At 43.6% G+C, this 14,437-nt stretch overlaps 2 protein-coding genes across 2 annotated transcripts in view; both read left to right on the top strand.

Annotated features, from left to right (window-relative positions):
- KALRN (kalirin RhoGEF kinase) overlaps positions 1–14,437 on the top strand; it is a 640,142-nt gene that overhangs the window by 607,204 nt on the left and 18,501 nt on the right. The window lies entirely within an intron of this gene.
- LOC111729136 (kalirin-like) lies at positions 1,220–2,626 on the top strand. The gene is made up of 2 exons (XM_023520127.1): positions 1,220–1,323; positions 2,460–2,626. The coding sequence occupies exons 1-2, from the start codon at positions 1,228–1,230 to the stop codon at positions 2,598–2,600; spliced, it is 237 nt and encodes a 78-aa protein (XP_023375895.1). The 5' UTR covers positions 1,220–1,227; the 3' UTR covers positions 2,601–2,626.

Raw genomic sequence — 14,437 nt, 5'->3', positions numbered from 1 at the left:
AATGTTTTTGGAACACCTTCCCCAGAACATCCTAAAATCCCTGACATACGTGGAATTTTACGGAGGGGATACTATACATTTTGGAGTATCCTCCTTCCTCCTAAATTCTCATATGTCTCTCTCTCTTTTCTCTCCTTTAATGAAGGCTCTTTTTATTGAGTCCTGCCTGCACAGGCCTAAATTTGACAAGGAGACACTGAAGGGAAGCCAACCTCTCTTACTCCAGACAATAATAGAGTTACATCCAAACTCTGTGACCACACCTGAAATTCATGATGACTGTGCAGGGTCACTGATGCTGTGTGTGACTTGACTTTGGGTGTCTTTGTCTTTGAGTCCTAACATATCAAAAGCTCTGCCCTGAGCTTCTCTTTACAGGTCTGTGAAGAAGTAGCTCCCAACCCTGTCATGGGAAGAAGGAAGTTAGAATAGTGTGAAAGGGCGTTGCCTCCCTCACCTCCCTGAGAGCACATTATCATCTCCCAAGAGGGAAACTCTAGGACCTCTTAGTGGTTGACAGAGCTCTATATTCACAGACACTAAGCGATGTGGAGAACATAGACCAAAAAACCGTTTATCCTAAAATATCCAGATAAATGAGTGGTGCTTAACTATTTATTCAGTCAAATGCCCCAGAAAATCTTATCTGTACCACAGTGTTTGGGAATGGGTACAGCTCAAATACAAATAATGAAATGGAAACCTCAAAATCATCCTTTTGGATCTTTATAGCCGGTACTGGGAAAGTTCCAGTAGCTTATGCACTATAGAATATAATTCTTGTATCTTTCCTGTTTTCCCCCACTCCCCTAACCCTCCCATCCATCCATCTGGCTTCGTTCTTCCCCTATCCACCATACCCTTCAGGAAGGATATTCCTCAGTCCTATGAGGCCTCATAAGTATGATATAAAAACTTCCCTTGGTAGAATTTAATAACCCCGTACTCATATTTTTCTTAAATGCTGCAGTCAACCTTGCACATCTATCAGGTGGGGTCAAAGTTCATTCTCGCTCATTTCCGGTTTGAGGTGAAGTCAGCTGCCTGCCACCACAGCTGGCGTGCAGGTTTGAGGCCTCTGAAGCTGGGGCATGACTGGAGCACCTCACCTACCGACTCACCCATGGGTGGCGAACCCACCCACCGCCTCACTCTGCCCTGACCTACCATTTTGATTGGTACATTTTTTGGTACAACAGGAAGTCATGTTCATGGCATACTCTACGCATGAGAAAGCGGGCGGAAGTGGAGAACACGGGTAAAAATGAAGCCACAGGGCCTCGTAAACCCAAGGATATTCTGGGCAACAAAGTCTCTGTTAAAGTGAGTAAGGTATTCTGGAGCTGTGTCCCACCTCTCATCTATTCCCACCCTGCAGCATTCTCAAGAGGCAATCTGGGTGGATGGGGATTTTTTTTTCTCAGTACGGGGACCAGAGGGGAAGTAGTTTAACAGGATTTTGCATGCAAGATCAATTTATTTTTTATTTTTTATTTCTCCTGGCAACTTCGATTCAAATAAGTAAGTATCTCCTTTTTTTCTTTTATACATTTATACTGTGCAGATGTTTTATAGCAAAATTATCTGCAGCATTATTCTGTTAGAAATGCAAGGTGCTTGATTCATACAGAATTTCTCCAAGCTGCTCATTCAGTATCCTAGGGTTTGAAAATACATGCAGAGTAAAGAGATCAGGGATGCTTTCCAAACCCTCAACCCTATGAAATCTGAGGTTTGGAACTTAAGGCAGTGTGTCCTTGATAAAGCTTCATTTCTTTTCCCCAGAATTCAGACATGACCTTCAGGCCTGTGCATGGCAGGGGAGGGAGGCACATTGGTGAAGCCCAAGTTACTGCTTTGTGATAACCCACCTATTACTCTGAACTCACTGATTCTAAGGTTCAGTAGACCCTTGTTGCCCCCTCCCCATCTTGAAACGATGTGATCTGTTTTCTTTACCTTGGGCCCTCTGAAAAGATCTGCCTCTGGACAATGGAAATTAGACTGCTGATGTTTAATTGTGTTCTGATGCATGGTTACCTATCTACCTGGCACATTTTTTCCCCCCTTTCTAAGCAAAATAAGAACAACTGAAACCCATTCTCACGTCCTTCTTGGGGAAAAGAAATTGTATTCTCTCCTTCACCCTCATCTGGGAAGGCCACCCTCACAGAAGACCACAGTTTCAATTTGACAGCACTCATGCTTCATTTGGTTGCTTCCATTGCTATTTCCTGTGAGATGAGCGGCTGTACGTGATCCCAGCCTCACTCAGCTCCTGAAAAGAGCATGCTGCCACCCTTGGTGATCCGCACCCCCACCTTAAAAGCACCTGGTTTTTTCTCTGCCCAATTTCCCATTGCCCACGCTTCTCTGAAGTTCTCCTTGCTCTCGAGCAAAAGCTGCCTGTGTTCTAACTGTGTTCTCTTTCTTCCCCCTTCCTCATGCTGCCCATCAAGGAGACGAACAGTTCCGAGGAGTCAGAGTGTGATGATCTTGACCCTAATACTAGCATGGAGGTAGAAGCAGCTATTGTTGTCCTATTTCCTACAGTGATTGTCTTTTTCATGTGTTCTGTGACAGCGACCTTACTAAAGTGACCAGCCAGTTAAGGATAAATTGTTACGTCAGGGCATCTCTGGGGTTCCATCCCAACTTACAAACAAACAAACAAACTTAATTCAGTTCAATTTTGATAGAAAAGTCTACCTAGACATATTTTTAAAAACACACTCTGCTTCTCTTGAATGTTTGCTTAATATTTTCTTCTTTGGCAGATTTGGTTTTATGCGGAAGGTATCTAACTTCATTAATAAAAACTTAGAACACATTTTTTTTTTCATGGAAAACAGCATCATAAAGAGTTATTGGTTCCCAGCTACAAAACAAGAACCCATTAGTTTTTGTTTTCTCCACTTTCATTTCTCCCTCTTCCCTTTTCCCCGCTTTTTCTCCCCACCGTATCCTCTGTATGTGGTTCTTCTACTGGGACCTATTCCTTCCTCAAGATTCCAGCAAAATCATGTTTTAATTATGGTTTTCTGGAGACCTGGCACTCGTCACTGTGTATAGCTGGCTGATAGCGAATGAGGAATGATTGCAGTAACCCCAGAACCCACCTTTGCCCAGCCTCCAGGGCTCCTGGGCAGTGGCTGTGCCTACTGTGGAGAAAAAGCAGCTCTGGGGATTGCCTCCCTCCCAGAAACTGAGTAGAGGCCTCTCTAGAGACAGGGAGACTGCAACGCTGCCCTGGGACCTTTCTCTCACTCTGGGATGACAGGGATGTGGGAGTGGAACCAGCACCTCCACCAGCAAGAACACTGAATCGACTTTGAACTCTTTCTGGGCTAGAAACTATTTGGGGTTATAGAAACAGGATTCTTACATGGCTTACCACTGAGTGACAACCATTCAAATTTATGGGCTCTAGAGAATTTGAGCAAACTTGGAGCTGGCCTTCCCTGCTGTTTTGTCTTTCAGAGTTAATCGAAATTTTTTCTCCAAATCTGTGCCTCCATCTTCAGTAAAGGATAAAAGTTTAGAGATTTCCTCTAAGCACAAAATAGAGAATTTAAAATTCTTGTCTTTTTATAGCCCTAAGCTAATACTTAACAAGATGGATTTTTATTGTTCTTATTCTAATTTGACCTAATCCCAAAGAAACCACCATATTATGACAACCACCACAAAACCCAAGAAAGACCATGCAGCCCGAGATGGGGTAAGTCAACTGTAGAAGATGCCAACTGAGTTGAATCGGGCCAGAGACAAGTGGTTGAAAGTAGGAGCTCTGCCAGGATAAAATAGTCCCCTGTGGATGTGGGTATTGCCACAGAGCTAAATCTGGCAGGCGTGGGTCAGTGCAGTGCTCCACTGTGGAAGGAATGGGATACTGCATTCATAGCCTAAATGTATCGTAGAGAGAGAGGAAGCTGGGGGAAATTTCTGACTCTGCTCTCCTTGCATTTCATAGGATAGGCACTAGCTCCTGTGGAGCCCACACCTGTCAGCTTGTAGATGCCTAGTGGACCCTGTATCTCCAGCTTAAGTGTTGCTGGCATGTATCAGAGATGTCATTTGCAAGTGAGGAAGGCCAGGTGGTGGGGGAGTGGGGGTGGGAAAGCTAGGTATCCGTGTTCCAGAAGGCAATTTGGGAGCTTTTTCAGCTCTAGTGGACCCGGGGGAGAAGAGTGACTTTCCCACTCTGCTCTTTAAAGGAAGAAGTGGGCACAAGGTGTTGGGGGACCAAGTGAAGAGCACACACTGAGGTTAATTGATGCAATCAGATGCTCTATTCTACATTTAGATAAGCAAAAGTATAGGTATTCACACACATGCACACACACACATACACACACACACACACACACACACTACACGCCTTAACCCTGCTTTGTGAGTCACACACATTTCTAAGGTTTGTATTCGTCCAAGGCTTGCAGCCTTTGTGATGGGTCCCAGGGAGGGTCTATGGGGCACATAAGCAAGGGTATTAGGGTGTCAGTGCTGAACAGAGGAAAGCCAAAAATGGTGTTGGCGCATGTCTGAAACATTTTCAGACACAATAGCTGAGGCAGAAATTTCAATTAACTGGAACTCTCGAGGGTCATGTGGTTGGAAACTGCAGATGTTCTGGTTAACCCAGGGTTTCTGTAGTAGGAGTGCATGTGGCCCTTACATATTCCATATGGATTCTTCTAAGCATCAGCGAGCTCTTCTGAACTGTGTTGTCATCTTGAAATTAACTCTGAGCACATAAGCAGGAGCTGAGGAAAAGCAAGCATCTTGGCACTGCTAGATTAGTATTTTCAGACACAAATAAGATAAAGTCAACCTGTTAAATGTGAGTTAAGAATGTTCTCAAGAGGTAGGTAAGTAGAACTTTATTGCAAAGTCCATTGCAGAAGAAAGTGGCCAGGGGTGCACAGGAAGAAAGCTACACCTTAAAGACTTGGCTTGAGAAGCAGATGGGAGGACCACCTCTTAAAGCCCTCTCACTGCTAAAATGAGAGCTTTGGGCATTATTACCAGGCCCAGACTGGCCCCCAACTTCACTCTTGTCTTCTAAATCTGATTACTGTAATGGGTGTTGTCTCTTTTGGAACATATGCCTTGCGCCCTACTGAGCTGGACTGCAACTCCTGTGGCCTGCGCTATAAGCCCCTGTGCCTAGAACCCAGCTGACATCATGGCCCATGCACCCTGCGCACCACTTGATTCTAGGTCTCCGAATAATAAGTCTTACCCTGCTGACCGCCTGATGCCAGCCCTCTGATTCCATTCCTGGCTATGTATAGGCTCTTACCTCCACCTCCACCTCCACCTCCACCTCCAAACATTCTTTAATTTTTCTCAATTGGTGGATTGAAGAGTTCCCATAAGGAGCAGTTTCCTGGGGTCTTTGCTTACACACCAGCTGCTTGCTATCCTGAGGGCTGGCATATGTCCTACCATATTGTTTTAGGGAGCTATATCGGCACATCCTTGGAAGCTAATTAAGAGGAGAGTAATTTACCTTGAATCCTAGGAATCTGATTTACAAAGCTTTCCAAGACCACTCAATTATCTAAAGGAGGCAGTTTTGCTCTAATAGTCACATCCTTTTTTCTTCCCCTTTAGGGACACACTTGTGAATATTGTTAAGTACGACCCCTACTCCCTGCTCCTAGCACCACCAGCCACACCACCGGTGGCTATAAGATTGGCTCTGGTCCTGTGCAGTCCCCTGTGGCCTAGCACCCTTCTCTCCTGCTGATCTGTGACCACACCTCAGAGAGAACTGGTCTAAATATGACAAGGATCTGTCCATAGTTCAGCTTACTTCTTTACCTTGCTCTGATTACACTTTGGGAGCAGGAGCAGAGGAGGATGTTATAGATGAGAGAAACGTATCTATGTGGAGTAAGAGTCAAATCAGTCCTAAAACCAAAGACTAGGCTGTCTTGGAAACAAGTTAATATTAATTCATTTTTCCAGTACAGCTTAGACTGCCGATTCCTTTTATTGACAAGGAGCATAGATGTGTGATGGTGGACTGAGCACCATATGCCCATTTGCTACTTCTCAGTCCTACCTCTGCCCCTACACTGATGCCCAGGCTGGAGCCAGGGCTTGGGGCTCAAGGCTCAGCATCTGCCCTCTGAGCCAAGGCCCATCTCTGAGAAGTCTTGGTCCTTTCTGAGCTGTATTGGATTTCTCTTAGGATCCAGGCTACACAGGTTCCCACACCCATGCCATCTCTGAAAGTTGTCTGAGGACTGTGTTGATGCTTGGGTTTTTGCACCTATCCTCCAACCCCAGCACTGCCGCTGGCCTGCATCATATGCTGGAGTAGGAAGGCCTGAACCAACCTCCCAGACTTAGGCCTTTGTCTTCAGGGACAAGGATTCTCAACCTAGCTTCTAGGTGAAGCCCAATTAATTAAATGCATGTTAACTTTTTTAAATGGCCAATACCACTTTTAGAAGTGAGGCAATCCATCAGAGTAAGAAGGTGTCAAGAGTACAGAAAGACTGCCTCTCTGCCCCAGCCACTTAACATGGGGCATGACTAAATGCAGACATTTCCCTTGGTCATGGTGCCAGCCGCAAGATATTTAGCTCAAGGAGTCACTTACTCTACAGTAAGAATGGGGTTGGGATCTTGTGAGAAAGGTTCTGACAGATGAGGGAAGGAAAGCACTTAGAAAGGTGAAGCTGATTTGGGGAAATTTTTCCAGTTAGGGTAAGAATCAGACTTTCAGAGTTGACAGAAACTTGAAAACCTTTAATTAGCCCCATCCCCTTTATGTGTTTTTTTATTGTGGTAAAATGTGCGTGTGTGTGTTTGTGTGTGTGTGTGTGTGTGTGTGTGTGTGTGTGTGTGTGTGTGTAAATGTGCCATCTTAACCATTTTTAAGTGGAATTAGATACCTTCACAAACTGTGCAATCATCACCACTGTTCATTTCCAGACTTTTTTCATCATCCCGATCTGAAACTGTACCCCCTAAACAACTCCCCATTCCCCTCCTCCTCCCTCCAGCCCCTTTGGAAGACTTTTAGAAGAGGAAACTGAGGCGGAGTAAGTTGTCACTTTCTGTTTGAAAATGAGAAGGTGCCCTGAAGTCAGTATCTGATTGTCTCTGGTAGTTGTTCCTCCACCTACACCATTCTGCTCCCCTCTTGGAGCACCCCATCTCCGGGCTGGGGTTAAGCTAAAACACAGATCCTGACAGAAGAGAAGACCTTCCTTCTAGTGCCATTTCCTGTGTAGATTTGTCATTCAATGTCCCAGCTCGACAAAGGAATATCATTTCTGCCCATCACAGTTTTCCAAGGCTGAAGTATGATTTAAGTAAAAATCACACAAAGGCAGTATCACATGGAAAGAACACTGGCATGAGAGTCGGAAACCTGGACTCCAGTCCAGCTACTGCCAGCCGTGAGGCCTCAGGCCAACTAGCCTTTCTGAGCCCCGGGTTTCTCTGTGGGAGGACACACAGCTCCAAGGGTACAGGTGTTTCTCTATGTGATGTGGAACCCTTTGAGCACTGTGCAGGTCTAAGGTGTGTTATCAGAGGACTTTGAGATGCTTTGCTCTCCTGAACTTGACTCTGAAAACAATGAGACCCCAATAGAAGAGGAAGCAGAAGATTCTGTGCCTTGCCCCTGAAACTTGCTTTGCAGGGGGTGGCGGGAATAGACTCCCGAGACCTGATTAGAGTATCGACTCCCTGCTCGGGAAAGAGTTGGAGTGGCCAGAGCTGACCCTTCTTCCCCTCCTCAATCCCACATTCCCCAGCTCCAGCTTCCACGTCTTTAAAGAGCTAGCCTGCTGTTCCTACCTCAGCTGTTTGGGCTCCTTGTCCCAGATTCAGAGCTTCAAAATAACCTGGCCAGACAGATGGAAGGAAACTTTTACACTCCTCGTCAGGTGACTGATCTCCTGGCATCACCAGTGTGTTTCCACCACCGCCTGTTTCTGCATTTTATAAAAAGAATTTTTTTATGAAAAAAACTCTTGGGAGAAAAAGCAAAGCATCACATTCCTTTTGCTTTATTTTTACAAAATATTTTCTTTGTAATGTATCTTATGAGTTTGGCCTAGAGACTCACTTTCCTTGCCTAGCTTTGTTCTGACTCTACATGCAGATTGATTTATATTCTGCCACTACAGAGAAGGGCATTTAGTTTGCTGGAGCTGGCATTTCTCCTGGAGCTTTTCCACTGCGTATTCACATCTATTACACTTTCTATTCCTTTTGACCACCCAATGGAGATGGGGTTTTCTTACTCTCCTAGAGGAAACAGGTTTAGAGAAGTCATAGTCATTTGATCAATAAATAGAGCAGGTCCCGAATGTGGTGCTTCGAGAAGCTAAACTTGGTGTGTGATGTAGAGGAAGTCTGTCATGGGCTCGGATACTTTCCTAAGAAGGGTCAGGTTCAGGCCCCCCTCCCCCCTGCCATTGCACATCTGCTTGTTGGAGGAGAATTTCTTCTTCAACAACTTTTTAAATCCCTTGACAGTTGGGGTAATTACTTGGCCTCACCCACACCCTTTCCCAGTGACTCAGGAGTCCAACCATAGAAGCCAGGAAAGGAAGTCCAACTGCATGAGCTGGAAACGTCTGAATTGGTTTCTCGGGCCAACACAGTCAGTACGCCCTCGATCATGCACATCCTGTGGCACCCTCACCCTAGCCTGGAGGCCTAGCCCATTTCACTTGTTATACACTAATGAGATTATGAAGTGCCCTTGACAGAGGAGAAGCTGCTCTAAGAGCCAGCTATGGGAGGAATAAGAGCCACCGCCCGTGCTGTCAAGGTTCACCTACAGGCTCACTTGACGTGATGTCCTTCAATTTATCAAAATTTAATAACACAAACATTACAGTATTGAAGCAAGTACTATGCAGGGTCAGGGAAAGGATGTCAAGCTGGGCATTCCTATTTGGGGACTCCAAAGGAGCCCCAAGCTGACCTTGTACATTCTCAAATCCTCGGAGCAAATGTTAACCTGTTGAAGGTCCTTAGACTCTGAGAAGTTGTTTTACTCAGTAAAACAAGCTTTGGGGGATAGAGATTATCAGGGTGAAATCATTAAGTGATGAGATCTCGAAACATTCATCCATAAAGACTGTATCCACGGTCAAGCTTTTGGCTTGAAGGTTGGCAATGGGATTTATAGAAAGGAGGTTATAACACCACCACTGACCATCCTCGCCCCCTACCCCAGTCCCTTCCTTACAGACATCTAGGATACTGAGAACACAGTGAGAGCGACGTATGCACAGCAATAAACCATCTTTTGTTCCTTCCCCTTCAACTGTTTTGTGGGAAAGGTGATAGATTTTTTTCATTATTCTGTTAAAAGTCATATTTTCATCCTTTTTATTTTTGAGGACACACTACATGTTCACTAACCAAAATACCAAGGAGGGGTAAGAAAGAAATTTGGACTAGAAAGTCCCATAAAACAATATGATTGACACGTGGCCATTCCTAGAGACCTGTATCCAACAATTAGTGCTTATACATTCTTCTCAGGAACACATGAAACTTTTTACAAAAATTAACTCATCAAAAATTGAGGACTCAATATCATATAGTCAAGTACTCTAACCACAATGCAATTAAGTTAGAAATTGGTCACAAAAAAAAATAATTTTTTAAAATTTCTTACATTTAGAAATTTTAAAACACTTCTATTAACAATTAGGTCAAAGAAAAAAATCATAGTTAAAGAAAAAATACTTAGAACTAAATGATAATGAAAATAGGAAGTATGGAACTAGTTCAGAGATAGTGCTATGGCTGTTTGGGATTGAGTTGTATTACAATAAAAGATACATTTTTTGTAGCTTGCTTTGTTTAATGAGCAGAGATAGGAAGATTTTCTAAAATGTTAGAGAGCTATTTTCGAAACATTCAGAAAAATATTTTCTAAAAATTCAGGAAATGTGTCTGGTTTGGCCATGTTGAAAATATGAAGGGTTAAAACTCCAAACCAGAAATCATACCTAAATTTTTAGAAGTTGTTTTGAAAAAAAGAAAGAAAGAAAAAAGAAATGTTAGTTTATTCAAAGTAGCTCTGAGTTGAACCTTGGTTTGAGTTCCTTTTGACCTTTTTTATTCCTTCAGCTTTCTCGATATGTAGTTTTGAACTGTGTTCTATGACTGACGATAAGGGAATTAGAAAAAATAAGATAGTGGTATTTTTCTTCTGGAGTCAGTTGTCACCTGGTTTTCTGGACAGATGGGGAAAATTTCACCCTTACTCTTAGGATACAGAGTCAGAATCTTGGACATTGGCTGACAAGAAAAATAGTCTCAAGATTTCTTCAAAGCTCAACTTATTATTCAACACTAGTTGATTTTACCTGTGATTCTTTCCTGTTACCTCACTAAGCCTCTTATTTTGAAGAAAAAGGTCAAGAAAATAATTGGAATTCTCTCCAATGGGAAGAAACAAGTTGCAGATGGACCACATTGTGGGTGGATTTTTTTCTCCATCTAGGAGACAGCCCTACCTCCTGCTGCCCTCTGCTGTTCAAATAAAACCAGATTCCTAAGCAGCTCTTTATGACACTGTACAAGCCTCGTCCTCTTGGATTTGGGTCTCCCAGAGAGAGAACATGGCATTTTATATAAGAGCGTCCGTCGTCTTTCCTCCACTACCACTTTCCCTTGGGATTCCAGTTCTCTCCTCCTTCCCATCTACCACTCTACATGGACTCCCAAACTGTTCCTCAGGAAAGAAAACATTAGGTTTCAAGAAATATGTGCAGTTTATGATTAACCTCGGTTCCCAGCCTGATACCTCAGGTCCCTGCACACATCAGCGATGACCATTAGACAAGGTGGGCAAGAGACCTAAATGCTAGTCTACTGATTGAGTGACCTCAACAGATTTAACAAATACTTGATCTTCTACTATGTGCAAGATGCTGTGCTAAGTAGTGTGACAGATGGTACACAAAACATGGAAAAGGGTTGTTATCTTTAAAGGGTTCGCAAGTCTGGTCGAGCAATAACACGCAGGGAAGGTGTTATTGTAGATGGGCACATGAACAGAGCCATAGCTGCCGGCCGCTGGAAGAGCAGCGGGGGGAGTGGACGATCACTCGCTACTGGCTAAATCTCAGGCATTGACTGACCAATGAAGTTCCAGAGCAAGTCTCGTTCCCAATTAATGGAAATAGGAGAACACGCTAAGCTCACGGCAAGACATTTTCTCAACTCTCCACCTCCAAATTAGGATCCCATTACTTTAAATTTTCCTTGATTTGACAAATATAAATGGAGTGCTTATGTGCCAGGTATTGTGCAAGGCTCTGAGGCAATATCAGTCAACAAAACATAGTCCTTGCCCTCATGGGCCCAATAGGTTTTGGGAGCCATATACAAATATAGAAGGTATTACACTATTATATAAGAAGGCCATCATGACCTTCCCACAGTCCACATTCCTGCTTGCTTCCAAAGAGAAAGAGGAAAAATGAGGAAGGGATCTTCTATGAGCATAATCCAGAGTCAAGGTTAGAAAAAGCATTAGTGTGGCTTTTTCCCAGACTTTTGGTTCTTGCTAGAGGAGTTTGAAAAGGAGGATTAAGTAGAGAGAGAAGATGGAGAGCAAGGTTGGAGAGCAGAGGTAAGCGGATAGGCCTTGACATTGACGACAAAGTCTCACAGTGCTTTTCCCAAGACCTTGCTTCTGCACTGAATGCTGTGGTGGAAAGAGCACCCGGAGCCAGTCCTGAATCACTGTCTCTATGCTCTTGCACGTACTTCCCTATCTCATCTGGAAATGAAAGAAAATTACACTTGCTCTGCACTTCCTCCCAGAGTTTCAAAGGAGCAAAGGAAGGAATTTGTAAGTAGTTTCTGCCAACTACATAATGCTACACAAGTCAGCGATGTTATTACCATTATCAGCAACACCTGGGCCGGCCCAGAGGCAGAGGAATGAAGACCTATGCTTCTCACAAGCCCTTCCAGATAGAGAACCTGCAGTGAAGCCTTATGGAAACCTTTCTCTCCAAACTTTCCTGCTAAAGTCTACACCCAAACTAGGAAGATTTGCTTTTTAAAGAGTCAGTGTATTTAATAATATACTTAAAGCAGACGGGACTGTGATAAAAAAAAAAAAAGGAGTAAGGTAAGAAATCTTCTAAGCAGCAGTTTAGGGTATTGCTTTATTAAAGTACCAGCCCAGTGCTGGTTTGTGAAACCCCACCTAACCTGCCATTTGTCGCTTCCATTTGTCCTTTATCTCCTCTCTGGGACTCCTGGTGTGGACTCTGTCTTGCTCTTGTGTGGAGTCCCATCAGGACGGAAGTACAGGCCACCAAACAAAGGTGGCAGCATTTCCAAATTGTTTTTACCCTAGATGCCTTCTGATTGAGTGGAGGTAGGACAAGGGGTAGGGCAGTTCTTCGTGTCTGTTGAAGGCTGGTCATTAACATCAACCAGGAACCATTCTGGACATTGTCCAGACTGTTGGCCCAAGGAGGGTGGTGAGCATGTCTCCCATGCTCCCTGCCGGCCACCCCACCTAACCAAGGGTCAGCTCAATAAATCGTCGTCAAATAAATAAGTTCTGATGTCAAACAACCTCCCAGGTGGGCATTATTATCCTTAATTTACAGATAAAACTGAGGCCCAAATTGCTTAAGACTATTGTCTAAGGCAAGAGAACATGTCTGGTTTAGGGTCTGGACACAATGTGCTCTGTCCGCTGTCAAAGTTTACATTCCCTCCTGCACAGCATGCCACTAAGACCCTCCTTTCTCAGAGGCAATGGATTTTATTGTTTTTAAGCATTTTCTAAAAAGTTTGCATTCCGTCTATGTTTGAAAACAGACTCTAGGCAAATATTATTAGTAATACACCCAGAAGTAATTACTTTAGAGATCTTTTGGTCCTATTTCCAGATTTTATTTATGAAGCAGTCCTCAATTCTTGGGAGAAGCAAAAATGAGAACAAAGGTCAAATATTCATTCAACCAACATGTGTTAAATGCCCATTGTGTGGCAGACCCCATGCTCTCAGGGCCTGAGGTTCAAAGATCAATAACAAGTGGTTCCTGTTCTTGAAGAACTTATAGTTTAATAGCTCCGACTGTTTTTTTTCCTTTAAAGAAAAGTTATTGCGAAAGCGAAGCATTCTGACAACAGAATATTTGAAAAGCCTCGGTAAGAAGAAAAGAGAAAAAGTGACCCAAAATTCAGATAACGTTTTATAAGTCTTGGGGTCAGAACCTATGTCTTAGCATCTCTGTATCCACGAAAACTTACAGTGGCCTGGAGGACAAGACAATCAACATTTTTCGAATGGGAGGAAAAGCTGCCCTTCACCCCACCACGCTGAGATACCCACTGTTGACTTTAGACAGTATTGTCTATGAATATTGGACTGTGAAATGACTGGTTCAGATGTCATTCTCGCTGCCTCACCTTAGCCACGGGGGTAAACTTACGGCCTCCTTTGTACCTTCTACAGGTGACGTGGTGCTGCCCACAATGTTTAGTGGTAGCTCCCTGCCATGGCCCAGTGTCTCCTCACAGAGGGATGGGAAAGGCAGAAGAGTTTACCAAATGCCCCACACATTGCCCACCCCACCCCAGAGAAGCCTCAGGGGCAGGAAGTTGGTTTATCTGAAATCATCTCCCTTGGACAGAGGGAAACGATGAGCATCTTTCCTCCAACCAAGCTGCATTTGATTCACCTGACACAGCTTTCAAAGCTCCTGATGCCTGGACCTCTTTCACACTAATTAAAACAGAATCTCTAAGTATGAGGCCCAGACATTTCTCTTTTCATGTTTTTAAAGCTGCCCAGGTCAAAGATTGAGAACTATCGATTTTAAAGAAGGCCAGAGAGCAGTGTGAGTGGCCCTTTGAGACTAGCAGAGGGCACTGCAGTGGTCAGTCATGAAACACTCAGCCCCAGGACTTGGCATCACAGGAGTGTTCTGCAGCCAACTATATGAAAAACCTGAGTGGTATACATGGGTTGGTCTGCAAAGGAGAACCTAAAGGAGAAAATAGCATCTTTGTTACAAAGGGCTCATATGAATGCCCATATAAGGGAAGAACTCCCAGAAACCATGTTCACATAGGACATAAATATAGGGAGATAAGTGTGAATGCCTTAATGGACTATTTGTAAGGCACATGAACTCTCTGGCTTCCTTATGAAGGAAAGAAGAATTTTGCAAAATAAATTGTTAGAGATAAGCCACTGTAACAATAGGCTGCTTAGCAGAAGGGAGATGATTAGAATTAGATAATCTTTATTTAAATAGTCATTGAATACTTAATCGTTGCTTATCAAGCATTGCGCTAAGCACTTGACATACTTTATTTAATCTTCATGATAACACTTTGCACTAGGTATTATTTATCTCTATTTTATAGTGAAGGAAATCGATCATATAATTAATATAAAATCAGA

Source organism: Pteropus vampyrus, unplaced genomic scaffold, assembly GCF_000151845.1.
Source record: "Pteropus vampyrus isolate Shadow unplaced genomic scaffold, Pvam_2.0 Scaffold1, whole genome shotgun sequence".
Lineage (NCBI taxonomy): Eukaryota > Metazoa > Chordata > Mammalia > Chiroptera > Pteropodidae > Pteropus > Pteropus vampyrus.
The sequence above is the reverse complement of the archived record's forward strand: the minus strand, read 5'-3'. Positions and strand labels throughout refer to the sequence as shown.